Raw genomic sequence first — 26,682 nt, 5'->3', positions numbered from 1 at the left:
AATCTTTAAAATGAGTCATAAAGATATACATTGGCTTTATTTCCAAATTTTGATGAACTCATTAGGATTATCAATAGGTGGTTTTATGGCTTTTGAGACTTGGCATTTTTCTTGCTTTACTATGTTTTTTTTTTTTTTTTTTAATCATAAGTGTGCTTTGTCTTATTTTTTTTGGTTTTATTTTTTTATTTTTGTCCTACTGGGTTTTTCCCTTTTGGATTTCCCCCCCTTTGTCACGTTACATATTGCTAGGACCTGGATAAGGCCCAGGAGGACATACTGAAACATCAGGCTAGCATTAGTGAACTCAAGCGCAATTTTATGGAATCCACACCTGAGCCGCGCCCTAATGAATGGGAAAAACGACGTATCACACCTCTGTCCCTACAGACACAAGGGGTATGTCACTAGCTGTTTGTTGGCTATATATCTCGCTCCACTGTTCAGTAAAGTTTAGGATGTTAATCTTGTATGTTGATCATCAGAAATTACAAATTGTTCCCATTTAATTTTTTTATATTGCTAACAATTTTTTAAAATACTAAATATTTATTAACAATGTAATATTTATTGGCCTAGTTCTTAGGTAAATTACGAGTTTCAAAATGCCTTTGAAATATTTCAGAGTAATTTTACTATTTTATTCAAGTAAGCTAATACAAATATATACTTATACAGGACAACATAGCATAATATTGTATTTAATAAGCTACTTAGTTATTGCTTCTGAAATAAGGAAATTAACAAGTAAATAATTAATATCTAAAGGAATGTGGATTATATTTATAATGTTCTAAGGTCATTGCCATGAGGATAATAAGTTAAAACTTACATTTAAAGACTTGAGTCCTGTTGAATGTTTTATATGATATAACTTAATATTCAAACTTCCCAGTAATGATGTATATAGAATAAATATCATTTTTAAAACATTTTTAGTCATAATGTCTTTTCACACTTATTATTTTTTCTTTCTATAGTTTACTTTTCTTCACCACAAATATAATACCTGTAGAATATATTCTTCAAATGTTTCTCTCTCTTTATTCCTATGTATCTCTCTTTCTCTCTGATGATCCCAAATCCTTCCTGTGGTTGACCAGGAACTTCAATGGGCTCATCATACTTGAGACAGTGATCATACTCTTTATTCTGCAGTTTTAAAAATTGTACAAAGATCTTATCTGCAATTTCTACTTTCAGTGTCTAGTGTGGCTTGATGTTGTCAAATTGTAGACATTTAATTTAGATATTCTAATGCTATTTTTATTCACCTTTCCTTAAAAAGCCAAGCTGTTGGTTGCCCTAAGTTTCAAAGTTTGTGACATTTAAAAAATTTATTTATGACAGTGGAATGCATTACAATTCTTATTACACATATAGAGCACAATTTTTCATATCTCTGGTTGTATACAAAGTATATTCACACCAATTTGTGTCTTCATATGTGTACTTTGGATAATAATGATCATCACATTCCACCATCATTTATAACCCCATGCCCCCTCTCTTCTCCTCCAACCCTTCTGCCCTATCTAGACTACAGAGCAATAGTAACAAAAACAACATGGTATTGGCACCAAAACGGAGTTGTAGACCAGAGGACACAGAGACTAACCCACAAAATTATAATTATCTTATATTGGACAAAGGTGCCAAAAACATGCACTGGAGAAAAGATAGCCTCTTCAACAATGGTGCTGTGAAAACTGGAAATCCATATGCAACAAAATGAAATTAAACCCCTATCTCTCAACATACACAAAACTCAACTCAAAATGGATCAAAGACTTAGGAATAAAACCAAAGTTTGTGATGTTGAAAGGAAAATAGTACTTTAAAAACAGATTGGCAAAAATAATTGCGGAACTGAAGAACAAAACTTTTGAAAATATCAAGATTTAAAACACCATATATGATAGGGTAGATACCACCTAAATTTTTATTTTCAGATTTCCTAGAGATAATATCAGTTTTAGCAGTCTGCTCTAGAGTTTTCTGGAGAAAGTGTCTGATGACATGCTAAAAGCCTTCCTTATGTGCCACTGACTTGTTCCACTGACTCACACAGTTGTTTTATGTTTGTGTTGCTATAGGTGTAATGTATGTGTCTTATTTGTTGATTGTGTCTATTGTTTAAAACATTAGAGAAAAGGAGACCATCTGTTCAAGGATATTTTGTCCATGAAGGAGAAGTACCTGATGGCAGCAACACGGACAGTTGAAGATAAAGCTCAGGAGGCGGACAAGGTGTTCACCTTGCATCCTTGGATCTACTCTTGCTTTTTGCCCCTTTCCATTTATTCTGTCCACATCCATAGATATTTCCTTTTTCTTACGTATCAACCTTAATTTTTTTCAAATAAGTTTTTGATTAAAACTGATTCCTCATATTTAGAAGCATAGAATCATCAGGGAGGTGCATAAGCCCTTTACTTGAAAATTCACAATTTGACATGAAGAAATAACAACCAGTTTAGCTGATAAAATGATCCCTAGTTTGATGTATGTGGCTGACAGTTGGGAAACTATAATTTCATGTGAAAATGCACTGTATAACTCTTATGCACACTGTGGTTCTGTTAAAATAACAAATTATATGTGCATTAGGTTACTAGTTCACTAATCACATATGAAAACCTGCATTTTACTTTTAAGACTTTTAGTGGGAAAAAAGACTTTGCATCATAGCAGCCTTTCTTATCTCTCTCTTGCTCCCATTTATATGAAATGCCTGATATTAATGAGGAAGTTGTTTTCCAGCACTTTTATATTCTCTCTTCTAATTATATTGATCATGCTTACTCATCTGGTCGGCCTGGGAAGTTCAGAGTCTAGTGGTGGAGCTAGACAGCAGACAAGTATATTAGTAAAAAGAATTTCAGGTACTAAGAAGTAACTGTTAAGAAGATAAAATACAGTGCTGTGTTAGAAAGGGGATAAGGAAGCTGCTTTACCATTGTGGTCAGGAGGACATGTTAATTGAGTTGAGACCTTGCTGATGACAAGGAAGTGGACATGTCAAGACTTTTCCATTTGTAGGGAAGAACAAATGTAACACCTTAAGGCAGGAACTCGTTGAATAAGGCTGAGCACAAAGGAAGGTAAAGGCCAAAGAAGTCGGACCCACACATCATGTCAGGGTCTTAAAAATTATATTTATGGTTTAGAATTATGTTATAGGAATGATGGGAAGCCATTGGAGATTTTTTTAAGGTGAGTCTTGAGATAATTTCCTATGTGTCAAACAGAAATCCTTCTGGCACTGGATAAGAAATGGATTATAAGGGATGTGAATGAGAGAAGAGATCAGTAATAAAATATTTCCCTTCTGTAAAGTAGATTTTGTTAATCACTAGAGAGTAATCATTAGATGTACAGTAAAGAGTGGGAAAGGAAGGAAACGATACGAAAATTCCCTTAAGGACTTTGAGGTCCAGGTGAGGTGAAATAATTTCTGGAACTCTGCAAATGAGAAACGTAATGTTATAAACCCAAAGCAAGTGGTACGTGTTTTTCTCTCTCTCTCTCTCTCTCTCTCTCGTTTAGCTTGAGATCCAAAGCCAGTTAGACAGTATGTATATAATAAGGACTTTAATATTACATGCTTTTAAAAATATTTGTAAACATCTGTCTTCCATAAGCAGGCCGAATGGCATCATTTGATCCAATGTAGAGTGATGTCTTTGGATTTCTGCAGTAGGAAACTGGGATTTTGATTTTTTCTGGATCTCATGTTTTAGAAATGTACAACATAGCTGGGCGTGGTGGTGCACACTTATAATCCCAGTGGCTTGGGAGGCTGAGGCAGGAGGATAGTGAGTTCAAAGCCAGCCACAGCCACAGCGAGGTGTGGCTGTGGCTGTGGCTGTGGCTCAGTGGTTGAGTGCCCTTGAGTTCAAAATTCCTGGTACCCCACCTCAAATGTACAATATGAAATGTCTTATAAATGTTATAGTAAAATGAAGTTATGTGAAATTTAAATCAGGAAAAGCCCCTATTCAGCTTATCTGCATTTGAAGTTACAACTTTTTCTGTACTTTTCCTCTCCAATACATGTGAAAAAAATACATACTTATTTGCCATGCATGTAGATTGTTCTAACTATATTCATTTATTTACCCCAGAAATACATTAAATACATGCATATGTTTTTTTTTTCCTGAAATAACGTACTACTATTAACTCAAAGTATGTGAGCAGTTGAGTATACTGCAGTGTTTTGACTTTAACAATTCCTTTTTTTCTAGCTTTTTTAAATTGGTACATTGTAGTTGTACATACTGATGGGATTTGTTAAATATTCATGCATGCACACAGTATGACAATATAATTTGGCCAGTGTTACTCCCAGTACTTCCTCTGTTCCCCCCTCCTCGCAACCCCTGTTTCCTCAGAATACATTTTTAATTTCGGTCCTCATATCTGTATTTTCTTTTTGCTAAGGATTTTGCAAAGTTTCTTGTTTATCTTTGAATTATATTCCATATTGAAGCGCAAAATCAAAGATTATGTGCAAGTATATAATTTGACCAAATTTTCCAAATTCTTATGTATCGGTTTTATAGGTTTTTATAAGCAGTAATAATTTCTTTTAAAAAAATAGGTGCACTGAACTTTTAAAATGGTTTTGGTTTGAAAGTGAATGATTTTGAGAATAGAACAAAAAATTGGAAACCAAGTCATTTAGTCCTCAATGGATAAATAAGTCAATTGTGTATCCTCTTAAGAATTATGAGAATTATGACAATGTGTACAAAGTATTTTCATGAGTCTAACAGAGATTATCTAGACAGTAGTTTTCAGATGCTTTGAAGGTATTTTATTGAATAATTAAATGTGTGACACTTATTTAAATTCCCCAGTATTCTCTTATTGGGAAGGACTCCCTTTTTACTCCACCCTTACCCCTAGAGATGGTGTCATCATTGGGATTATAATTGAACTGAATTAGTCTAGAAGCTTTTTTTTTTTCCTGAGTATTACAAGCATTTACCATATTCCCTTCCTCATCCCTCTTTGTTTACTGTCTGAAGGGATGTCTCATTAATCTCATGCATTTATTTATATATTTTAAAAAATATATCTGAAGAGTGGGATTTATTAAGAATTGTCTTATTCCTCTGACACTTCATGGTGATTCTTTTTTAAAAAATATTTTTTTAGTTGTAGTTGGACACAATACTTTAATTTATTTATATGTGGTGCTGAGGATTGAACCCAGTGCCTTGCACATGCTAGGTGAGCACTCTACTGCTGAGCCACAATCCCAGCCTCTTCATGGTGATTCTTTTTAGTGACATTCCAAGATTCTAAGAACAGTACCCAGCTTTCCTGTTGTTCTTTCAGGAAGGTTAGCAACCATTGTTTAAGGAACAAAAATGTGAAAGTTAAAATTTGCTTTAATTTTTCAGGAACCAATAATTTTCACATTGCTCACCGAGTTTTCAGACCTGGGTTTGTCTTATTTAAAATTTTTCCATTTCCTGTTGCTTTTAGCTAATTTTTTTTTAAAAGACAATCTTTTTATTGTGTAGAATACTTAGCATGCCTGGGAGAATTACTGTGGGTTGCTGTTAAGAATGTTGCACAAAATCATGTGCAGAGGAGAAGTGATCATAGGAGCTAGATGATTGGGGAATGAATGCCTCACACAAAATATGGCCTGTTAGTGGCAAAATCTGAAAGGCTTCAATGCATAGGGGAGGGCTTTGGGTGTGGGGATGGGAGGTGACCCATGCTGTAGTATAAGACAAATCTCAGGTGTAGGAGCTACTGAAGAGGCCATTCTGTGCAGAGAGACTGAGGGAGTACCCAGGACATGTGCAATAGTATTTGGTAGGTAGGTAGGTTGTGCTGTTTGTGATAAAGATTCAGCAATTAACCAAGTTTTAGCTGATTTCTGTAGGTTACAGTTACCAAAGATTTTTAAGCAAGGTGGAAAAGCTTGTGTTCAGACATACCTCCATATACTGCTGTAGAATCTTCAAAATTCTTTTCTCTCAGTTTATGCTGTTCTATTATTCTTTCTTGTGTAACCTTTCCTTTTTTCCAATAGGTCACTGCTGTCTGTTCTGATGTATTGTTAATTCTTTGCTCTTCCTTTTCTGACCTCTCTAGAGCCTAGAAGAGGAGATAACATCAATTTTGTTTAGTGGAAAGGGCTTTTCTGATAGCATGAAAGCCACCTTCCTTTCAGCCACCACTTGGACAGCAGAGGGCGCTCTTGTGAACCCTAATGCACCTCCTAGAGAAAAGCTTTCCTCCTCGCCCTTCTCACACTTGCCAGAGGTGCATTTTACTTTGTTTCCCCTGTTACTAAAAGCCACATATGAGAGTGATTTTAATTTTTTGAATATTCAGGCCTCCTTCCCTCCAGTGCTTTCACTGGTGAAATTAAAACTCTCTGGGAGAAACATTCAAGGAACAGTGACTGAGTTTGGATATTAGGAAAAGAAATAGATTGGATGTTTCTACTGATACTTTTGGTCGAAAACAGAAACAAAAATTCTGCCTAAATTCAGGGAATCACTTAAACTATGATGGCCTGGAGCCTGAGGTGTTAAGTAGAAGGAAAGCCTCAACTAAGGAGAATTCAAGTTTTCAAATCCAAATCTTGGGCATCTTCTGAGGTTCATTTTTAAAATTCTGTTTATATGAAAAAAAAACTTGAAGTGCCTGCCGTATCAGTGAAGTCATTGTTTTTGAATGACCCTAAGGGGTTCTCTGAATTTGAGCAGAACGTATCTAGCCATTTGAGTTAACTAATAAATAGTAAGAATAATTCATTTACTTGTAGTAATCATTAAATGTCTGATTTAGAAGTATTCTGATCACTTGATATCTTTATTTATACAGGAATTTATAAGTAGTTACAGTTAAGTGTTACCTGCTTATAAAAATAATTTCAGAGTATTTTTCCATTTAATGTGTGAAACCTCCTGGTTTTCAGTAAAACTGGAAGGATGATTATCTTTGTTCTGTTGGTCAAATGATTTATATGGTATGAATTTTGAGCAACTCAAATATAACCTTACCAGACATTTAAAAGTAACAGAACAGATCAAAAAGAGCTTGTGAGTATATGTTGAAAGATGCTGTGGACAAGTGTGCCATTTGAGCACCTTTAGCTCTGGTTGTCCATGTTGCTGGGGCAGATGAGTGTGAAATCCCGATATCTGTTACCACAGTTAGCCTTGGCAGCTTCACAACAATGTCCAGAGGGTTCAGAGGCACACAATCAAAAAAAGAAGAAGAATGTAAGGAAATTTGAAGCTTTAAAATGAATTCCTGTTTAAGAAAGAAAAGTTTTTACCCTAGTAAATAATACCACAGCACAGTAATTTTTACTACCCTATTTCACTGCATAATTGTTGCAAATTTTATGCCAAACATTTTTGTTTTTTACCAAAACAAGTAGGATGCAACCATTATATGAAGCTGTTTTATTTTTTAATTGTGCTGGCATTGCTTAAAATTATTTATTATTGAATTGTCTTTGGTGTAAAATTAGTATTCATAGAATACTTGTGAATACCATTAATGTAGTGGCAACAATTATGTAATGAAATACAATATTAATATGTTCAGTTGACAAGTATTTGTCAAACATTTAGATATTGTATTACTCAAATATAATAAATTAATTTACTCCCAAGAAGATCATGTCTCTAGGGAATAGGAATGAACCTCTCCAATAATAAAGTCGATCCATTTCAGATTGCAAAGATGCTAGTGAAGGAACTAAATCCTGAGAGAAAGCACTTGGGGCTATCATTGACATCTGCCCTCATGTGTAATATTTGCTAATCTATAATACAAATTGGGATGTTATTGACAGTCTTTGAAATGAACATTTTTATTTTGATAGCTATCTGAAGCCAGCTATAATTTTGCCAGTAAAGCTATTTTTTAAAAGTATCAGCAAATAATTATAGGTACCATTTCCTTGAATGCTATGTTTATTGAGGAGTCAAGGTTCCAGCCTGGGTTCTAGAGTCTGATTAAAGCCCAAACTGTTGAGTTTCACATATTCCTTTAAGTGCTCAGTAAGCTTTTATACACACGCACGCACACACACACACACGTGTGTGTGTGTGTGTATACATATGACATTTTACATAAGTGGTACTTGTAGGTATAAATTATAAATAAAAGAATTTTGTTTCTTGGGAGAATGCTGGCTGTTTTTGTTCGTTTTTATATGCTTTTAGGCATTTGTCTTGACTGTCCTGTGTGACCTTGAGCAGAGTTTTTCGTAGATGTTCATTCTTGCTGTTCAGTGTTGTGGTGTCAGATGTCTGTTTTGGCGGTTGTTGAGGTAACTCCTTATTGATTTGTGTCCTTGGTTGCTTTTTGTTCCGCAGACACGTGCTCCTGCGTCAGAAGGTCCTTGCACTGGAGCCAGGGATGCTGTTAAGGTTCTCCCCTTTTCCATGTTAACACATTGCCTGACACCTCATCCCCTCACGTTTTCCCCTCTTCCCTTTCAGTCAGCCATCATAATCATCTTTGTTTTTCTCCATGACATGAATCTGCCATCACTTAATTTGGATTTCCATTGTTTTTATTTATTCATATATTTTTGTTTTCCCTCATCCATCTTTTTTTTCGTACAGAGTTCACATGAGACTCTGAATGTAGTGGAGGAGAAGAAGCAGGCAGAGGTTGGGAAAGACGAAAGAGTAATCACAGAAGAAATGAATGGTAAAGAGATATCACCTGGGAGTGGTCCTGGGGAGATTCGTAAGGTGGAGCCTGTGACACAAAAAGACTCCACCTCCCTGTCTTCTGAGAGCAGCAGCAGCAGTGAGAGTGAGGAGGAAGATGTGGGAGAGTACCGGCCCCACCACCATGTGACCGAGGGCACCCTAAGGGAAGAGCAGGAGGAGTATGAAGAAGAGACGGAGGAAGAGCCCAGCGGAGCAGCCAAGGTAGTAGAGAGGGAGGAAGCAGTGCCTGAAGCCAGCCCGGGCAGACAAGCAGGTGCCAGTGTAATCACAGTAGAAACAGTGGCCCAGGAAAATGTAGTTGCCCAAAAGATACCTGCAGAGAAGAGTATAAACGAAGGCACGGTTAAGCAAGACATGGGAGAAGAAACAGAGGAAGAGCAACATAAAGTTAACGGAGAGGTGTCTCATGTTGACATTGATGTTTTGCCACAAATTATTTGTTGTTCAGAGGTAAATGGGAGTTCCAAGCGGGAGCTAAGCTATAGAGCTATTTCTCAGGTGGGAAACACCTGCCTTTCTTCTTCGCCTGTCTTCCCAATTCTTCTTCATTTTTTTCAACAAGAATTTTTCTCTCACGGGAAGAAGGGGGAAAGCAATGCTTGTAGATTTTCTGCCAGCTCAGTTCATGGTTTCTAGCTTCTCTACTGCCACTGGATCACCTGTAGGGTAAACTTTCCTACAGTCACCTCATCATTTTTTCCTTGCCATTGCATATTTAAATTTTCTTTGCATGTTTGGAATGCTCTGAACTGTTTTGTCTTTATTTGCACTGCTTCCTCAAACTAAATGCCTTTTCCCCCATTGGTTTAATTAGAAAAATGTATTTGTAATGTTGAGAAAATGGTCAATGTGAGTGTGTATGTTCCTGTCGCCAGATTGGATTTGACTTTTGGACTCATTCTTGCTCTTGAACTAAAGGTTTTTAGAACTGACGGCAGGCTCTGATTACTGTGATGCTCTGAGTGCAGCATCCTGCAGTGATGAGAACAGTATTTCTTGAATGCTGCTGTGATTTCTGTTTTTAGATTCCAGGGATTGTATGGTTTGGTTAAGAGCTTTTTCCTTCCTTCTAGGCAGCCAGAGGCGAAACTGTTCAGTAGTAGAAGGAGGGAACCCTTCTCTTCTCGTTCTGTCCTTATATTAGCTCTTTGCAAATTGATTATATGTTTTGTGAATTATCTACATTGGATATGAGTGTTCTTCTTTTCTCTTTAAGAAAGAAAACTTTCCAAAGTCCACTTCGATCAACTCTTGGTCATTAGATGCAATGAGTTAGGCTGAGGGAGGGTTTACTTCCATGGAAATGCTTCTCAATTCTAAAATGCCCACGGTATAGGGATTTATTCATATTCACTCTGATGGGTAGAAAAATCTTGAAGTGACTGTTTTGAAATGATTAAATGGATTTTTACTATGTCACTTTTAAACTTTGTGTTTCTCGTCAGAGAAGATGTTTTAAGAGTCTTTGATTATTTTCTGCATTTGATATATGGTTGTTTCTCTTTAAATAATTATACCTGTTGGGAATTTTCTCTCAGAGAAAGTACTGTAGTATTTTAGTAGTAGTATCATAGCCTGACATTGTACTGAGTACAATGTACTCAACAGAGTACACTGTTAAAAGACCGTTGAACCTCTACTTTCATGTTTGAAATTGTTTAAAGTGTTACTATAACATTAATAGAGAAATTTTAGACATAACATTTTAACATGTAATACAGAAGGAACACTGCAAATTTTAGGCTATGACAAATGAAACAATCACTCTTGAAGATATCCTTTCTGAAAATGGTGTCTTTTGGGGAGAAGAGCACATCTTTGTCTACCTAGTTGGCATGCTAATTAAAAACAATAAGACTTCACATAAACCCTGTGATGCTTTAAATTGCTGTAGCAATCAAGATTATTTCACTTTGAGTCATTTTCAAACTTTTTTCAATATTATCATTACTTTTCCAAAGTAAAGAATATACGTATAACAGTGTAGTAGTTAAGGGCCATCATAATTTGAAGAATAACATGATTTAAGGAGTTATCATGTTAGCTTATTTTTTATATATGCACACATATACACATACCAACATATGTGTATGTGTGTATATGATATATTTGAAGGAAAGCTTTTCTTTCATATCTTTTGTTTGTTTTATGTTATTTTACTCTTTTTTTTTCCTTTGTGCATGAGTGTATGTTTGGATGTTTCTTAAACAATTTATTTTTGAAGGTTCCTTTAAGTTCTTTTACTTTATTACCTCTAGAATTTATTTTTCCCTTCCTTTTCCACCTCAGCCACCAGTGGTAAAAACAGAGATGGTAACAATTTCTGATGCCTCACAAAGGACAGAAATCTCCACCAAGGAAGTCCCTATTGTCCAAACTGAGACCAAAACCATCACATATGAGTCTCCACAGGTACAAAAGCTCAAGACTTGGACTGTTTGAGTTCTTCTTTACTTAGTATGTCTATTTCTGTTTTCAGTGTCTTGTCGTTTACATGTTCCTGACGTTGACTTAGCTTTTCACGTCTCCATTTTATAACTGCTCCCCCAACAACATTGCTATGTGGCTCTCAGATTGAGACAGAGAGCTGCAATCAAATTGGCGACCCAGTATATTTATTTAGAATAAGCAGTGTGGATTTCATATGTATTATTGTAAGGCATTTCTGGCTTCTGTCCAAAAATGTTTGTATACACTTGGAAAATAGATTGTCTCGTGAAATTTACTGAATCTGATATATTTTGTGGTTTAATAGCAGATGGGCTTTTTTCTTTGCTGTAAATTCCATAAAAACAAATCCAGTCAACTCACTAACATACAAGTAACACACATATGCACACACATACTCTCCCTCCTTCTTCATGTTGGATTATTTTCTTTTAGACATATGTAGTCATTCATACATGACCTGTGATACTGTGTGTAAATAATTATCAGATTTATGTATTTGATTTTAGATATTTAGACTTCTTCTGTAAAGATTTTAAATAAGCATTATAATGTCTAAACTTAAGAATAACAAAAAAGGAAAGTGTTCATCATTTCAAAATGAACTGTTTTAAAATATATATGATAAATATTTTCTCTACTGGAAAGTTTGACCTTCTAGGTGGGATTGTGCCAGGTGGAGCATGGCAGGTTATTGCCCTCTCCAAATATTTATTCTGGGAATGTAGCTCAGTGGTAGAGAACTTGCCTAACATGCAAAAGTCCATGATTTCAGTACCCAGCACCACCAAAAAGGTTTAATGTCTTCATGAGTGGTACATTTGTAAAATTATTCATCCATGTGTGCATAGATTCCATATAAGCACAAACAGGTTTCTTATGTGTATATGTGTTGGGAGCATTACTCATGTATCTTTACTGAGGTAAGGACCTCATAAAGAAATATAGGTGCCCAGTGCATATTTGAGAGAAATTTCCTCTTACCTTAGTCAGAAAGGCTTTAGATTTTCCAGTTATTTCTTGTGTCAGATATGTTACTTCTATGTCAGAAAACAGAAGGCAGATATGTTTGATATAACATAAAGTGTTAGGCTCTTAATTTCTTTGCTCTGGTAAATTCTAGAACTTTCTACCTCTTTCAGTATCAATCAAATTAAAATAAAACCTATTTTAATATATGCATGGAATTTATATGTTATGTATGTAGAGAGAGAATGCAGACATGCAATATTGAAATATGTACCAATATGTATGCTCTCAGCACACAAACTATTATAGCAACTGTGTAGTTAAAAAAAAAAAAAATCTAGAGATAAGCAAATAACCAAATCACTGAGGCTCAGTGTCTCTTGGGCTCTATTGCTTAGTAATCTGAGAAAATGTTTATCTATTTTTACCCACCTGTGCTTAAAAGACAATAACAAACTCAGCACTTCTGGTCACTGTGGAAACTTCCCTGCCTGCCTCTCTAGTTTTCTTTTCTAGCTTCTGCAAATGTTCCTCAGACAAATTCTCTTGAGTCCTTTGTAGCTTTCCCTCCCACCTTCTACTTCTGTTCTTCCTCTGCTTTCTACCCACAGGGTTTGCTGCTCCATTTGCACTTAGCCTTTGCCTCTCCTCTGTTTTAAATGCCAGCCACTCTCCTGGACTGTAAATTACCACTACAGACACGCAAAGGATAGGCGGATAGCATCTTCTGCAGACCATATAGATTTTTAGAAGATGCATATTCAGTGGGGAGGGGTTCTCTGACAACATGATGGAAGTTAAGCATTACTTTGTATTTTTCCCTCAACTATCCAAAGATTGATGGCGGGGCTGGTGGTGATTCGGGCACGTTATTGACTGCACAAACCATCACATCTGAGTCCGTGTCGACAACGACAACCACACACATCACCAAGGTAAAGCAGTCCAGGGGAATCTAGGGAGAGGATGGTACATTGCAAACAGGATCTTTTCTGAATCGTTTCTTTGTTCCTATACTCACCTCCAAGTAATACACAGACAGTGCCAGTGGAATAAAAAATGCCTTGATTTAAATTAACTGAGAAATTAGCCTCCATTGACATGTATTTAAACCAAATTCCAATTTTTTAAAGTACAAGGGGGTAAAAATATCTTATGAATATCTATAGTTAAGATGGCTACAAGAGCAGAGATCATTTGATAAGCTGTAAAACTTCCCTTATTTCTTACGATGTTAGTATGTCAGTTTGGGGGGCATTCTCCCAGATCATTCTCCAAGTGTTTAACACCAAATTACCAAGTGGTCCCTGGCTTGCCAGCATAAATACTGATGCCCCCTTCAGATGTAGAGAAACCAAGAATTATTTTTAGGAGCTTCTAGGTAATCAGATTTCTAACTTAAATCTTATTTTCTAGTATTTCCTTTCACTTCTACTTTTCATATTTGATTAATGTTTAAAGGTTTTAAATGTGTCCCTTATGCCCCCCCCCCCGTTCTTCAATTCATCAATAATGAAGAAAAAAAATCAAAATCAAAACACACAAAAAAACAGCTGTGTATATTAAAAAATGCCACATAAATTATGCCACCAGTGCTCATTTTAAAGCATATCAAGTTACTAACGTGGTAAGTCTTACAGTAAAAAGCCATCACTTGTGACTTTGTTAGAGTTGGCAAGGATGGATGTGTGTTTTTTCACAACCATGTGGTATTTTCCCATTGTCTCTATTTAGAAGGTCACAGGCAGTTGACCTCCTAGGCCTGCTCCAGTCCATCCCAGTGCTCTCAGGTTACACCCAAGTCAGTAACTGTGAGCAGTTCACCCAGGGTCTCCTTCCTCCAGGTCTCACCTTACCTTTGCATAGCCATGCTCCATGTCCCTAAGGTCAGTCACATGCATAACTGAGATCAGATCACACATTTAATGAAAACCTCAATGTCTTCCCTGTCTTAAGCCATATCCAAGTCCTATTTTGTATTGCACTAAATCAAATGAACAGAATTACTAAATGAATTTGTATGATTAGAACCAAGCAATGTAAACTATAATATCAAACAGTTTCCTGAATCTAAAACTGATACCAGAATTGTTAAAATTACTCTTAATTCTACAAATACCAGTTATTTCTTCTTTCTATTCTCCCTTTTAAAAACTGGCCAGTTGGGAATGAAGAAAACCAGGAAATTATAACAGAATATCTCAGTCAAATTACTTGGATTAAATGATATTTAGTCTGTCTTAATCTGCCCTGAGTCTTGATAAGTTAATTGTAGGGTTGCTTTCAGTTGAGGGATACTTATGGATGCTATAACTTTAACAACAGATTTCTCTATTGAACTTAATAATACAGGAAAGTCAGTTTCTAGAACATCAGTCTTCCATCATTCATTGTGCATGGCTTTATGATGAACAGAAGGTCAAGGTGGGTTCCCTTTTTCTTTTCTCTGCCTATGTAAACATGCTTTAGTCATTGCTGTTCTTTCTTTTTCTTTTTATGACTTTTAGACTGTAAAAGGTGGAATATCTGAAACAAGAATTGAGAAACGCATTGTGATCACAGGAGATGCAGATATTGATCATGACCAGGTAAAGACCTTAGGTTCTAGTTCTAAAAGCGACTTTACTTATTTGCTAAGTTTTATGCCTGTCATTTTCTCACATTCCTGGGTAAACGTGTTCTCCCAGAACTTCATAGATGAAGTCCAACTCCTAAGTTCTACTTCGCAGCATGTGTATAACCTATCATTTCAGCTTTTCTAACTCTGAGTCAGCATAAAGTGTGAATGGCTACTTATGTCCCACTGGTTTTACATGTACTTTAGAGTCAAAGTCATCTGAAGGATTTGGGGCAACCATTAGGTATTCATGTGGGCCTGGTTTAAAGATAAGTCATTAAATATTTTTTTAAAAAATGTCAATTTAATGATGATGACTTCTGAAAAATGAAAAAAAGCTATTTTTGTTGTATTTTTAAAGGAATGGTTAAGTGTCTTTTGTAGCATAAGAAAAGTTGGACTATTTACCACTAGTTGTTTTTCCTTATTTATTACTTCTATTGGAATGGAGGAAGGAAGGGAAAATAACCTAAGATCTCATACAAAGTAAAAATTTATAGTGATTCTGAAAAGTTTTAAGAGGATTATGTTTCCATTCTGTATTAAGATTGGCAGAACACAGGGCTTTAAGTAAGCAATGAATGGAACCATTGGAGATTGGATGAATAACTTTAATTTTAGATTACAGTCATAACTGATGGTTTTATTTTATTTTGTTTTCTGAGTGATTTTAAAAGGAGGCTATTTTACAATGACTTGAAGAATGGAAAAGAATGATTCAGTGGACCATTTCAGGCTGGGCTGTAGGAGCAAATAATAGTTATTCAACTTTGTACACAACATTGAGCTCAAGAAAGAGAATTTTGGAGAAAGAATTTCTTGCTTGAGAAAGGTTCTGTATGTGACTATAGAGAAATGGATGTTTTTCAGGCCTACAAAGAAAATGGCTCCTCATTTTTTTTTTTTTTTTTGGCCTTTGTAAGCATTATTTTATTTACATAAGTCATAATTTTAAAAATTTCCTTGAGTGTTAAATCTTGATTCTGGGTTTTAACTGAGGTGCACAAGTTCCTAGGAGATGACTACTATTACTCCACCTTGGGAAAGAGGAAACCAAGCCTTCAGCTTCCCGTAGAGGGTTCTGTTTTACTGCTGCTGTTCACTGGGATAGTTTTGAGTTCCCCACTGTGAAATTGTAGCAGAGCTGATTCTTAACTTTTTCCTTAGAACTTCTGCTCAGTGAGCAGTTCTTGAATTCCTATAGTGTGCTAGGCAAGAGCCCACATTTGTTGGCATGGTAGAAAGTCAAATCGTAATGTCTTCCCAGCAATTGTCTCTTCTGTCCCACTGAACCTCTAGGTCTATTCAGACTTTAGCATATCACTTTTCACAGGTTTACTCTCAGGTTTCATTTTATGCCCCCCCCCCCCTTTGACTATTTTACATGAAAACTTCAATCCAGGTACTGCTTCAGAAAGGCAGATAAACAATCTGAGGCATAAGCACCAAATTATACATTTCTAACTCTTAAGTCACAGTGATACTACAGCCTTAACTGTTGCTGCAAAGACACACATCTCTTTTGTGCAATGATATAATACATGCTTCAAAAATAGTGTTCAAATATCCAAATAAAGAGAGTAGATGCTTAACTTTTTTTATGTTTAAAGGTAAGCATAAACTTTAAGTAAAATTGTTTCTTCCCATACATTTGTCACCACAGGCTCATGATAGATTTTCTTTCTTCCTAAATTGAGATGATAGAGCTGTTTTTATTCATTTATTTATTTTCAATAATCAAATCAATGAACAACTTTAGTTTTTTAAAAAATTGTTATTTGTTTTAATTAGTTATACATGACAGTACAATGACTTTGACATATCATACATTTGAATCAGATGGGATATAATTTCTCATTTTTCTGAGTGTACAGGTTGCAGAATCATATTAGTCATGCAGTCACATATATACACACAGTAATAACCATTACTGGTCCTATTAAAGAAAATCCAACATTTCAATTGAGAAGAATAGTAATTATTATTTACTCATTAAATACTATTGAAGTTTTCTTAAAACAGAACTTGAAAATATCCAGCATGTTTCTTCAATTTCAGTACAATGGGTTCAAGACCAAGTATACAGGCTACATGCATCAAAGCCAGATTCCAAATTATCATAGTTGTCGTCGTCGTCGTTGTCTTCTTCTTCATTTTCAGCTTCAGCTTCATCTTCATCTTTAGCTTCAGCTTCAGCTTCAGCTTCACATTTTCTTTTCAATGCATTTGATGATTCATTGGTAGTGTTTTGTGATGATACCATGTTAGTGGTAATATCTTATTCTGTGTTTTTGAACCCAATTAATGGTGGATCAGTCAGAACATTCTGAACTGCTGATGTTGCGGGGTCTTGAGACTTTTATAGCAGGGGACTGTGAAACAAACATCTGTACTATAAACCTCTGCCCTGTTAGAGACATTGGAGTCTCTGCTTAGTTGAAACAAACCTGGTTTTGGGGGTTGGTGTGCCTCGTATGGGAGTACTTGGTCTGCTAGTAACACTTAATTGTGGAACTGTTACTCTTCCTGCAGAAATATATGCTTTGTGTTTCCTTTTCTTTCTTTTTTTCTTGCTTTCTTTTTTTTTTTGTAAAGACTTGAATCTATAGTTTGGAGCTATTAAGCACTGTCTATCAGGAGGCAGTTTAGTACCTTGGTTTGATCAGTGGCAAAGGTATTTGATTTCTTTGCCTTGCAATATCTAATAAAAAAATCTCTTGGGGGAGGAGACATAAAAGACTGGTCAGCTTGACACTGGATTTCCAATTGCACATCATCTACATCAACAGTAGCTTTCTTAGCATATCTGGAACAAAGTTTAGCATTATCTAAGAATTGTGGTCACTTACTGGAAGGCAAATTCCAACATCTGATTTATAACTCTTGGCTCATCTTCTGTAATCCCCATATCCTTCAGGATTTGTGCCATCATCTGTGCATCTTTCAGCATATTCCTGGGAGACATCTTGCCATACTCCATGATATCTGGTGATCAACCTTCTAGAGCTAAATTATCCACATTAATGTATTTCATTTCCTGATCTTGATGCAAGTTCTTTGCCTAGTGTAGTGTTTCTAACCCCCGGAGTACCTGACCTTTTATGACATGTTTCCATTGCATGATCAGATCCAGAGGCACAACTGTGGTCTGCATTTTGGGTCAGGCAGTATGTTCTATGAAGCTATTTTTAAATGAGTAATAAGCTCTGCTGTTGAAAACTGATGTTGATTTTGTATTAATTTTAATACCATTAGAACCTTTTTGAGTTCCTTGTCTACATTAAAAGGAATTTTACTAATGGATAGAAGTCTTCATCTCAGAGAAACAAATGTCTTGTTAGCAAATTGGAGAGGCATGTTTTTAGGAAACCTGGTTTGTCAGGACACTTTTAGATCCATACCAGGGAGGGATGAACTAAACTGTGGTTGCTCTTCAGAGTTTATTTCTAATAAAATAACTTCTCATTTTGGCAGTATGCTGTACTAGTTGTCTCTTGGTCCTTATTGTTGTCATAATAATGTTTTATAGTATTTAAGTTCTTATGCTTACATTATGAAATGAAAGGAATTATGACAAACTTGATTTCAAATGTATTTGAAAGCGATTGGGGCAGTTTTTTCTTTCTCCCTATTTTGTTTTGTAGCTTTACCATTTTTTAATGAAGTGAAGTATAGGGTTTTACTTAGTAACCTCACAGCTGACAGGAACAATAATGCAAACAGAAGTGCTATTTAGGCAAGTGGCAAATCAGAAGGAAAACTTGCACTGCTTTTTTTCAAGTGCATATTTTCTTTATGAGATAAGCTGTTTTCTATCCTAGGAAAATTTCTTTTCTTCTTTCAGGATTATTTCCAAGAGTTTGTCATTCTGTGGTGTTTTGTTTTCTTTTACTCTCTCCCAGAACCTTTTTATAATTAAAACTAGCAATAATTAAGAAAAATGTATTACCCCTCCGAAAAACAGGATGTTTCCCTATTGCCACAACTTTTCTTTAAATAAACTTTACTTTCTGATAAGCATAAAGAAACTGCTTTGTCACTGCCTAGTTCAGGAAGAGACCATCAACCACTGGAGTCAGCATTCCCAGTCCTCTCTTTCCTTTCAAATGCATTTATCACATTTTTATATGGCCTTGAGAAAGACCCATTAATCTTCAGGCCTTAAGATTTTTCACCTACAAAAGAGGGACTTGCACTTGATAATCTAAAAATTAGTCTGTCTGTTCTGTAGCTTAACTAATTATATGTGATTAAGTTTATAGATACTTTCCCTGCAACATCTTAGTTCAGTGAACATTTTAGTTCATAGGTGTCTGAGAGGGCCAAGATAAGCAGGCCTGGTTCCATACTTTGGAGTTTCCAGTAATTATCACTTTAGTGTATAGATAAGGCAATATTCTAGCTGCTTGACATCATTTCTTAAATTCATACAACAAACCTTAAAATAATCTTTACAACCTTAGCATTATTCTCAGGTTACTGGTAAAAATACAAAAGCTCAGAGAAGAGCCATTTTCTCAAAATCTCCTAGTGAGTACAAGCCTGGGAGTTAAAGATAACATGTTTCTTCTACACATCCTGTTATTACATAGTGGACTAGAGGAATGGGAAGTTTGGGAATATGAGAAGCATATTCATATAAAATGATCTCAGTTTGAATCTTCCTGCTTTTTTAAAGAAATAAGACTATTTTAGCTTGTACCGCAGTTCCAGTTGATGAACATGCATGAGTTTTATCATCCTGAGGTGGAGCCGCTCATGGCTGTTTTCTCTTCTGACCTTGGCAGGCATTGGCTCAGGCAATCAGGGAAGCCAAAGAGCAGCACCCTGACATGTCAGTCACAAGAGTGGTAGTGCACAAAGAAACAGAACTGGCAGAGGAAGGGGAAGAATAAGGTAAGACAGCCTGCTTTGCTTGTGGCCTTTCTTGTGACTGTTGTGATCCTGGGAAATGTAGTTTTGTATTATTGTATCTGCTTCCTATACTGTGTGTGATTTTTTTCAGATTCTTATTAATCCCCAAGTGTATCTGCTTAGGTACCTATAATTATAAAATCTGTAGCCTGTGGGTATGTAGTGTAAATAACTATGATTTAGTTAGTGACTACAAAAATTGATATTTATGTGTTGCTTTACTCTATTTATTAAATGTGTTAGTGTATGTTATATTAATTAATGTTCACAATGATCCTTTGGGAAAGGAGCTGTTACTCCTATTACTACTACTACCACTACTACTACTAATTATTATTATTATTAGTAGTAGTAGTGGTAGTACTGGGGATTAAACCCAGAGATGCTCAACCACTGAGCCCCAGCCCATTTTTAATTTTATTTTTTTTAATTTTAAGACAGGGTCTCACTAAGTTGCATAGGGCCTTGCTAAGTTGCCGAGGTTGGCTTTGAACTTGTGATCCTCTAGCCTCAGCTTCTCTAGACATTAAGAATTATATATTAGAATGAACCATAAAGAAAAAAAATTGCTTTCACTATGTAAAAATTGAAAACTTTAGTTGAACTAACAAGTTTAGGATAAATGATAAAGCTTAATATGCCTGGAATAGAAAGGATTAATATCCTGAATATATTAAGAACTTTGTTAAGAAAATTTAAACACTTTAGTAGAAAAATGGGCAGAGGATTAAGCAAGTTAACTATGTAAAAACTAAGTGAACAATAATCAAACTGTCTAGCCTTGCTATTGCTTAAATCAGTACAAATTAAAAATTCAGTGAACCAGTTTTCACGTACACATTTGGCAAAAGTTATGTTTTTATCCAGTGTTGGGAAGGTGGTAGGAGGAAAGTATATGTTGTTGTATAAGTTAATAGTATTTTCTGTAGGATAGCTTGGCAAAACATAACTTAAAATATTTGTATTAAGCATACCCATCTTTAAACTAGTTTTAAGGATTTATCTTAAATGATTAGAGGTGTTTACAAAGTTTTCCAACAAATGCATTTATCACATTTTTATATATACTAGCAAAGGATTGTCAATAATCTAGCTGGGTGTGGTTCATGCCTATAATCCCAGCAATTTGGGAAGCTGAGGCAGGTGGAGTGCAAGTTTGAGGCCAGCATGGGCAACTTAGACCCTTCTTAAAATGAAAAATAAAAGCGGGGGGGATATAGCTCAGTGGTAAATCTCCCCTGGGTTCAATTCCTAGTCTCAGGGGTAGGATACGGGGGATCTTCAACAATCTAGATAGCCAGTAATAGGGGATTAGTTAGTAGGTTTTCCTGTTTCCATATGAGAACTAAGAAATTCTCAATGCAGTGAGTAAATGTTCATAATTATCTATTAGAGTTTTGAAATGCAGGTCTTATCACACAGTATAGTAAGATTACTTAAAAAAAATCTGTACATTTAAAAAAAAATCTATACATTTATCAGTTAATAGGTGGGTAACCCACAGAACCCCACAAGAATGGCTGGGTCATAAAGCACACATTTTTCATCTTGCACTGAAAGACAAGGGAGTCAAGGCATTTCACAGCTTCCCCTTGAGTTTTAATTTTTGCCAGTCTGGAGAATATGAAATGATATATAACTGTGATGATGACTTTCATTTTACTTATTAATATCTTTTCCAATGGTTATTGGCCATTCATATTTTTTTCTATGACAACACAACCAGGAAATTTAAAACATTTCTGTGAAATCCTTATTCACCTCTTTGTATTGCTTTATCTTTCTTTCGTTTGATTCTTGACAGATTTTAGATATTCTTTTCCAATTTCATATGTTACAAATATCTTCAGGTTTGTGATGTGTCTTTCATTATCATTATAGTTAGACATAGTTATTACAGTTGGAATTTATCGAATTTTCCTTTTTTGAATTATGTCCCCCACACCTTTCCCCTCATGATACTAGGGATTGAGCTCAGGTCCTCGTGCATATTAGGCAAGTGCCTACCACTGAACTATATCCCCAGCCCTATGAACCATATTATTTTTATACTCTGAAGTATCAAAAATATTTTCCTTCTACTATTTGTGGAAGAAGTAGGCACTATTCCAGCATTGCTTATTGAAAAGTCCATCCTTTCCCCTTGTAATCTGCATTGTCATATCTCAAGTCCTTTATGTGAGGGTGTGATTCTGGCACTCTATTTCCATTGGTCTATTTATTTGTCTCTGTACCAGTGCCATAATGTCTTAATTACTCTGGAATTACATAATGGGTCTTGGTACCTGACAGTGTGTGTCCCCTGCCTTTGTTCTTTTTCTTCATTTTTGGTTCTTTCTTTTCATATAAATTTCAAAATCAGATTGTTAGATTCTAAGGTTAAGTCCTATTTGTTGTTGTTGTTTTTTGGTACAGGGGATTGAACTCAGGGACACTAGACCACTGAGTCACATCCCCAGCCCTATTTTGTATTTTATTTAGAGACAGGGTCTCACTGAGTTGCTTAGCACCTTGCCTTGCTGAGGCTGGCTTTGAACTCACAATCCTGTCTCAGCCTCCCTAGCTGCTGGGATTACAGGCATACACCACCATATCTGTCAGTCCTATGTTTTGTTTGCAATGCTGAGGATCAAACCCAGGGCCTCTCATATGTTTTACCACTGAGGTTCAGCCCTGTGGTATTTTAACTGCAATTTCATCTACTCTAGAATAGATGAAGTTGCAGTTATATTTCTTTTCTATGCACATAAAATGACTCTCTCCACTTATGTCTTTTTTAATATCTCACAATTAAAGTATATAGTTTTCTAACCAGCTTCAGTCACAAATTTTTTTCTAACTATTGCTAGTAGAAAGAGAGAAAATTGATCTTTTTATATTGATCTTATATCTAGTAACTTTATTCTTTATATTTTTAAATACAATTTTCTACACAGAGTATAATATTCAGTCACCTGAATGAATGCACTCTGTTACATGTGAATGCTGATTTTGTTTTTGAGATGTATTTGATTTTATATATGGAAAAGTGAGCATTCTTACCTAAAGACTGAGTTCCATATTTTAATCTTACCAGGTATCAAACCTAGTTGACATTGGGCACATCAGGGGAATAGTAAAGTCTACCTTTGCTAACTTATGGTACTTATTAAAAGGATATAGTAAATAAGGAGAAACGTGAGGGTTATAGAATATGAGAATAGTTATATGAGAATAGTTGCTATCTTTTCTCTAGTCACTGTTATGAATTTTACTTGTTTTTTAATCAGGAATGATGAATGATCCCCAAAAACATTACTAATACTCTCACCTTCATTTGTAGCATTTAATAAATTTTTAAATGAGTTTCTTATAGTGTTTATTTCTAGTACTTTATATTTATTTTTTTGCAATGGACATACACACTCACAAACACAAATTTTGAAGTTTACCTGTCTGTCCCATAGGCTCTTTTTTATGAGATTCCTTGACAAATGGATTTAGGAAATGAAAGTGTAAATTCACATACAAGGCAAGAAAACGAAATTGGAAAGATTTTTTAAAAATATTTAATAAGTACCCAGATATACTAAGATGGCCTGGGTGTTGAGGACTCAGTGGCAGAAAAAACAAAGGTCATCCCCTTCCTGGATGAGGATATGCTGCAGAAAGGGAGGTATGAATGTCAACAAATAGACAAAATGTACTTAAAAATTTGATGTGCTCTGGAAGAAATAAAATGCTATGAGAGAACAAAATAAGGGATTTGAACTACCAAACTACTGTGAGTTCAACCTGTTACTTGAGAAACATGTTTGAGTTTGAAGTCTGAAGAATGACTAGGAATCACCTCCATGGCTCAAAGTCAAAAATTTTAACTCTACCTCCTAATCATTGCAGCTCACTCTGGCTGCTCATTTAGTTCACTTGTTTTATTTGTTCATTTTTTCATTTGCTGGTGACCGTCAGAGCAGGTAGGCTAAGGCAAAGAGCAGGACCAGGACAATATCTGAAAGTCAGAAAAGAAGAATAACTATTTGTGACATAACTGTTCTTTCCCTTTTTAAGGCATGTAAAGCTCCCCTGCTGAGCTGACCTTGCCCTTTGAAATAACTCTGAGCTTTTGATCAAGCATTGGAAGTTGGGGAAAAGGAAGCATACAGAAAGATGGTCAAGGAAGAGGCTATCTGTTCTTAGCTGTTGGTGGTCAGCTGTAGGGCAGTGAGGAATTTAATGAAAACTCTGTTTAAAGAAAAAAAGAAGGAAAAAATACTTCAGATGAGTGTTCATTTAGTCTTTGTGACTTTTTAAGTCCTTTCAAGAACTATTCCCTCTTGCCACTTTATCCCAAATGCATATTTATTTATGAACCCTCAAATGGAGACAAAATATTACCATAGTAGTACAATGATATTCTCAAATAGTCCTGATCAGAAAGAGTCCAGGCTTGCTGGTGTCGGGCTTTGTTGTCTCCAGAAAGAGTGAGCCACAGGAGAGGAAGGAGTTCATGACTCTGCTTCAGTTGGCATAACTAGGCTCTGACTTGAGATGAGCTCCTCAATTCCTGAAGCAACCACTAATGTAAGGTGAAAAGTGAACTGAGCCCCCTTCATGTGAGAGCAATGCATAGCCGAAAGATGTAATGGTGGAGGAGTGGCAGCTCATTCAGTTCACTTGTTTTATTCGTTAATCTTTTCATTATACAAATATGTATAATGGAGTGCCCATTGGTATCATCTACTGTTTTATCATGGAAATCTCAAATAAGATCTAGGGGCCGGGGTTGTGGCTCAGTAGTAGGGCTCTTGTCAAGCATGTGTGATGTGCTGGGTTCGATCCCAGTACCACATAAAAATACACAAAATAAAGGTATTGTGTCTATCTACAAATAAAAAAAAATTTTTTTAAAATCTGTGCTCAAGGACAATAAATCAGTAGTAGCAGAATAGTTCAAGTTTTGTATATGTTTTGAGCTTCTTGTGGGAATAGAAGTAGAGGTCTCTAAATCAGAATAGGGTGTCAGAGACAGCTTCTCACTTAAGTTAGTGCTGTGAAGAACAGGTTGGAGGAGGCCAGATCAAGAACATTGAACCTATCCTCTAGGAACTCAATGTAGCTAGATTTAAGGGCACTGTAGAGGGTGATGGAGATGAAGGGATAAGGAAGGCAGAGAATCACATATCATGCTCAGGTGTCTGACTTTAAGTAAAGGAATTAATGATGGCCTCTGTAATTTGAATCATGGAATACATGGATTTTATTTTTCACCTATTATGTACAGTATGGTTAATTCTCTTTGATTATTAGCTGTCTGTCTTAACACAAAGGTGATTTTTTTGTTTTTCTGTATACTGTAGGAGAGACCAGCTCTCACAGGATTTTGGAGGAAGCTTGAAAACCAATTTGCAAGGACCCATCTTACACACACACACACACACACACACACACACACACACACGCACACAGTATGATAAGCTTATTGGATAGTCTGAGTGCTAGGAGGGAGCAGCAGAGCAGGTTTTCTGGGCTGAAATGGACTTCTAATGGTGTTATCTGGGTGGGTATTCCTCTGTGTGTCAGTGTTGTTACCTGCAAACTGGGGATGGTAACAGCATTTGCAGAAGGGTTTGCTTCTGTGGCAGGTTGTAAAACTTTTTTTGTAATTTATAGAGTCATCCATGAAACCTTTCTACTCTTAATAAAAGTCAAATAAAATAAAAGCGTTAACCCAAGAGGTGGTTAAGTTTGAGGTGCATGTGTAGCATCCTAAGTGGAGAGGTCCAGGAGGCGCAGGAGCTGGAAGGCACCACAAACTACTAAGCAGTCACCAGAGCTGCCTGTCATGTACCCATGAGCCTTCAGCTTGACAGGTGTTATCTAGAGCTGCCTGGGAAACAGGATGTAGAGGAAGACAAGCAGAAGGTAGGAATATGGAGGTCATAAAAACTGTCAGGAAAGCTCCAAGAGGGAAGAGTGATCAAGTATTAAATACAGCATAGAAATCAGATGAGCCTGTGTTTTGGATTGGTAAAACAGAAGTGTAGAACTGCCTCAGTCAGCTGTAGTGAGGGAGTCCTGTATTGGCCTGAGAACATGGGGGTGGGGGTCTTTTCTTCCTGTGTTAGCTCTGCCTGTGCCCATCTGAGAAGACCAGAGAGCATTAGGTTTCAAGCAGCTGGTAGATCTGGTACTAAGATTAACAAAATCTTGGCCACTCACATTCTTAGGTATACCCTGAGCTCGAGTCTACAACCCACAATAGAAAACTAAAATTCGTACTGTTCCTTTCTGTATTATTCATACATACATGAGTACTAATCTTGAAACAAAATAATACTGTATTCAAAGCAAAGTTTCAGAGTAGTCAGGGACATTCAGGATTTCAAAACATGAATTCAAAAAATCCAAACTGGAAATTAGCATTAGCTGTCTAACCAACTTGACTTGTTAGCTGAATTGTGCTCCAGCCAATCACAAGCTCCTCATTTACATCTGGCCTGTTCTTTAAAGAGAAGCATAGACCCGTTAACTTCCAGATGAATGTTTTCAGTTCAGGTGCCAGGAGTTTTCAGGCATATCGAATATTTTATATTTTTATTTTATCTTATTTTCTTAGTTGTACTAGTCTCTTATCTGAAATTAGCATTTAATTTCAGTTTAGTTTTCAATATAGGTTAATCACACCCAAAATGAAGACTTCTACATTGAAATAAAAAGCAAGTTTGGGTTTAATGAGTTTTAGACACAGCCAGTTTTCATTCTGGAATGCTGTGGGATGTTTTAACTTAACATTTATAAATCTGGCAGGTGTTTACCAAGAGTTATAATATATTTAAACTTACCAACAGAAGACATGCTAAATTCTGCTGCTGTTGGGCATATAGCAACACCAGGGTGCTCATTTCCCATGATTTGCTCTTGGACACAATTATTCATGACTATTTTCCCAAGTGAAAACATATTTGCTGCTGTTGTTTTTTTTCCTTCTCTCTCTCCTCCCTACCTCCCCCCCCCCCCGCAATA

At 35.9% G+C, this 26,682-nt stretch overlaps 1 protein-coding gene and 1 pseudogene across 30 annotated transcripts in view; one reads left to right on the top strand and one right to left on the bottom strand.

Moving 5' to 3' along the window:
* Window positions 1-26,682, top strand: part of Epb41l2 (erythrocyte membrane protein band 4.1 like 2) — a 193,626-nt gene that overhangs the window by 152,848 nt on the left and 14,096 nt on the right. For 4 of the 30 annotated variants that reach the window (XM_048798299.1, XM_048798295.1, XM_048798287.1 and 1 more), the window contains exons 13-21: window positions 253-399; window positions 2,149-2,250; window positions 6,121-6,291; window positions 8,367-8,420; window positions 8,619-9,182; window positions 11,022-11,144; window positions 12,986-13,084; window positions 14,657-14,737; window positions 19,554-19,662. In XM_048798299.1, coding sequence (XP_048654256.1) covers window positions 253-399; window positions 2,149-2,250; window positions 6,121-6,291; window positions 8,367-8,420; window positions 8,619-9,182; window positions 11,022-11,144; window positions 12,986-13,084; window positions 14,657-14,737; window positions 19,554-19,661 — 1,449 coding nt within the window. In that variant the 3' untranslated portion in view covers window position 19,662. Of the gene's footprint in view, window positions 1-252; window positions 400-2,148; window positions 2,251-6,120; window positions 6,292-8,366; window positions 8,421-8,618; window positions 9,183-11,021; window positions 11,145-12,985; window positions 13,085-14,656; window positions 14,738-19,553; window positions 19,663-26,682 lie in introns of those variants that run through there. The other 26 variants (XM_048798313.1, XM_048798300.1, XM_048798305.1 and 23 more) reach the window with 26 other exon arrangements.
* Window positions 16,575-17,774, bottom strand: LOC107155356 (annotated as a pseudogene).

This window comes from Marmota marmota, unplaced genomic scaffold (genome assembly GCF_001458135.2).
Source record: "Marmota marmota marmota unplaced genomic scaffold, marMar, whole genome shotgun sequence".
In the NCBI taxonomy this organism is placed as follows: Eukaryota; Metazoa; Chordata; class Mammalia; order Rodentia; family Sciuridae; genus Marmota; species Marmota marmota.
This window is presented reverse-complemented; position numbering and strand designations above follow the sequence as displayed.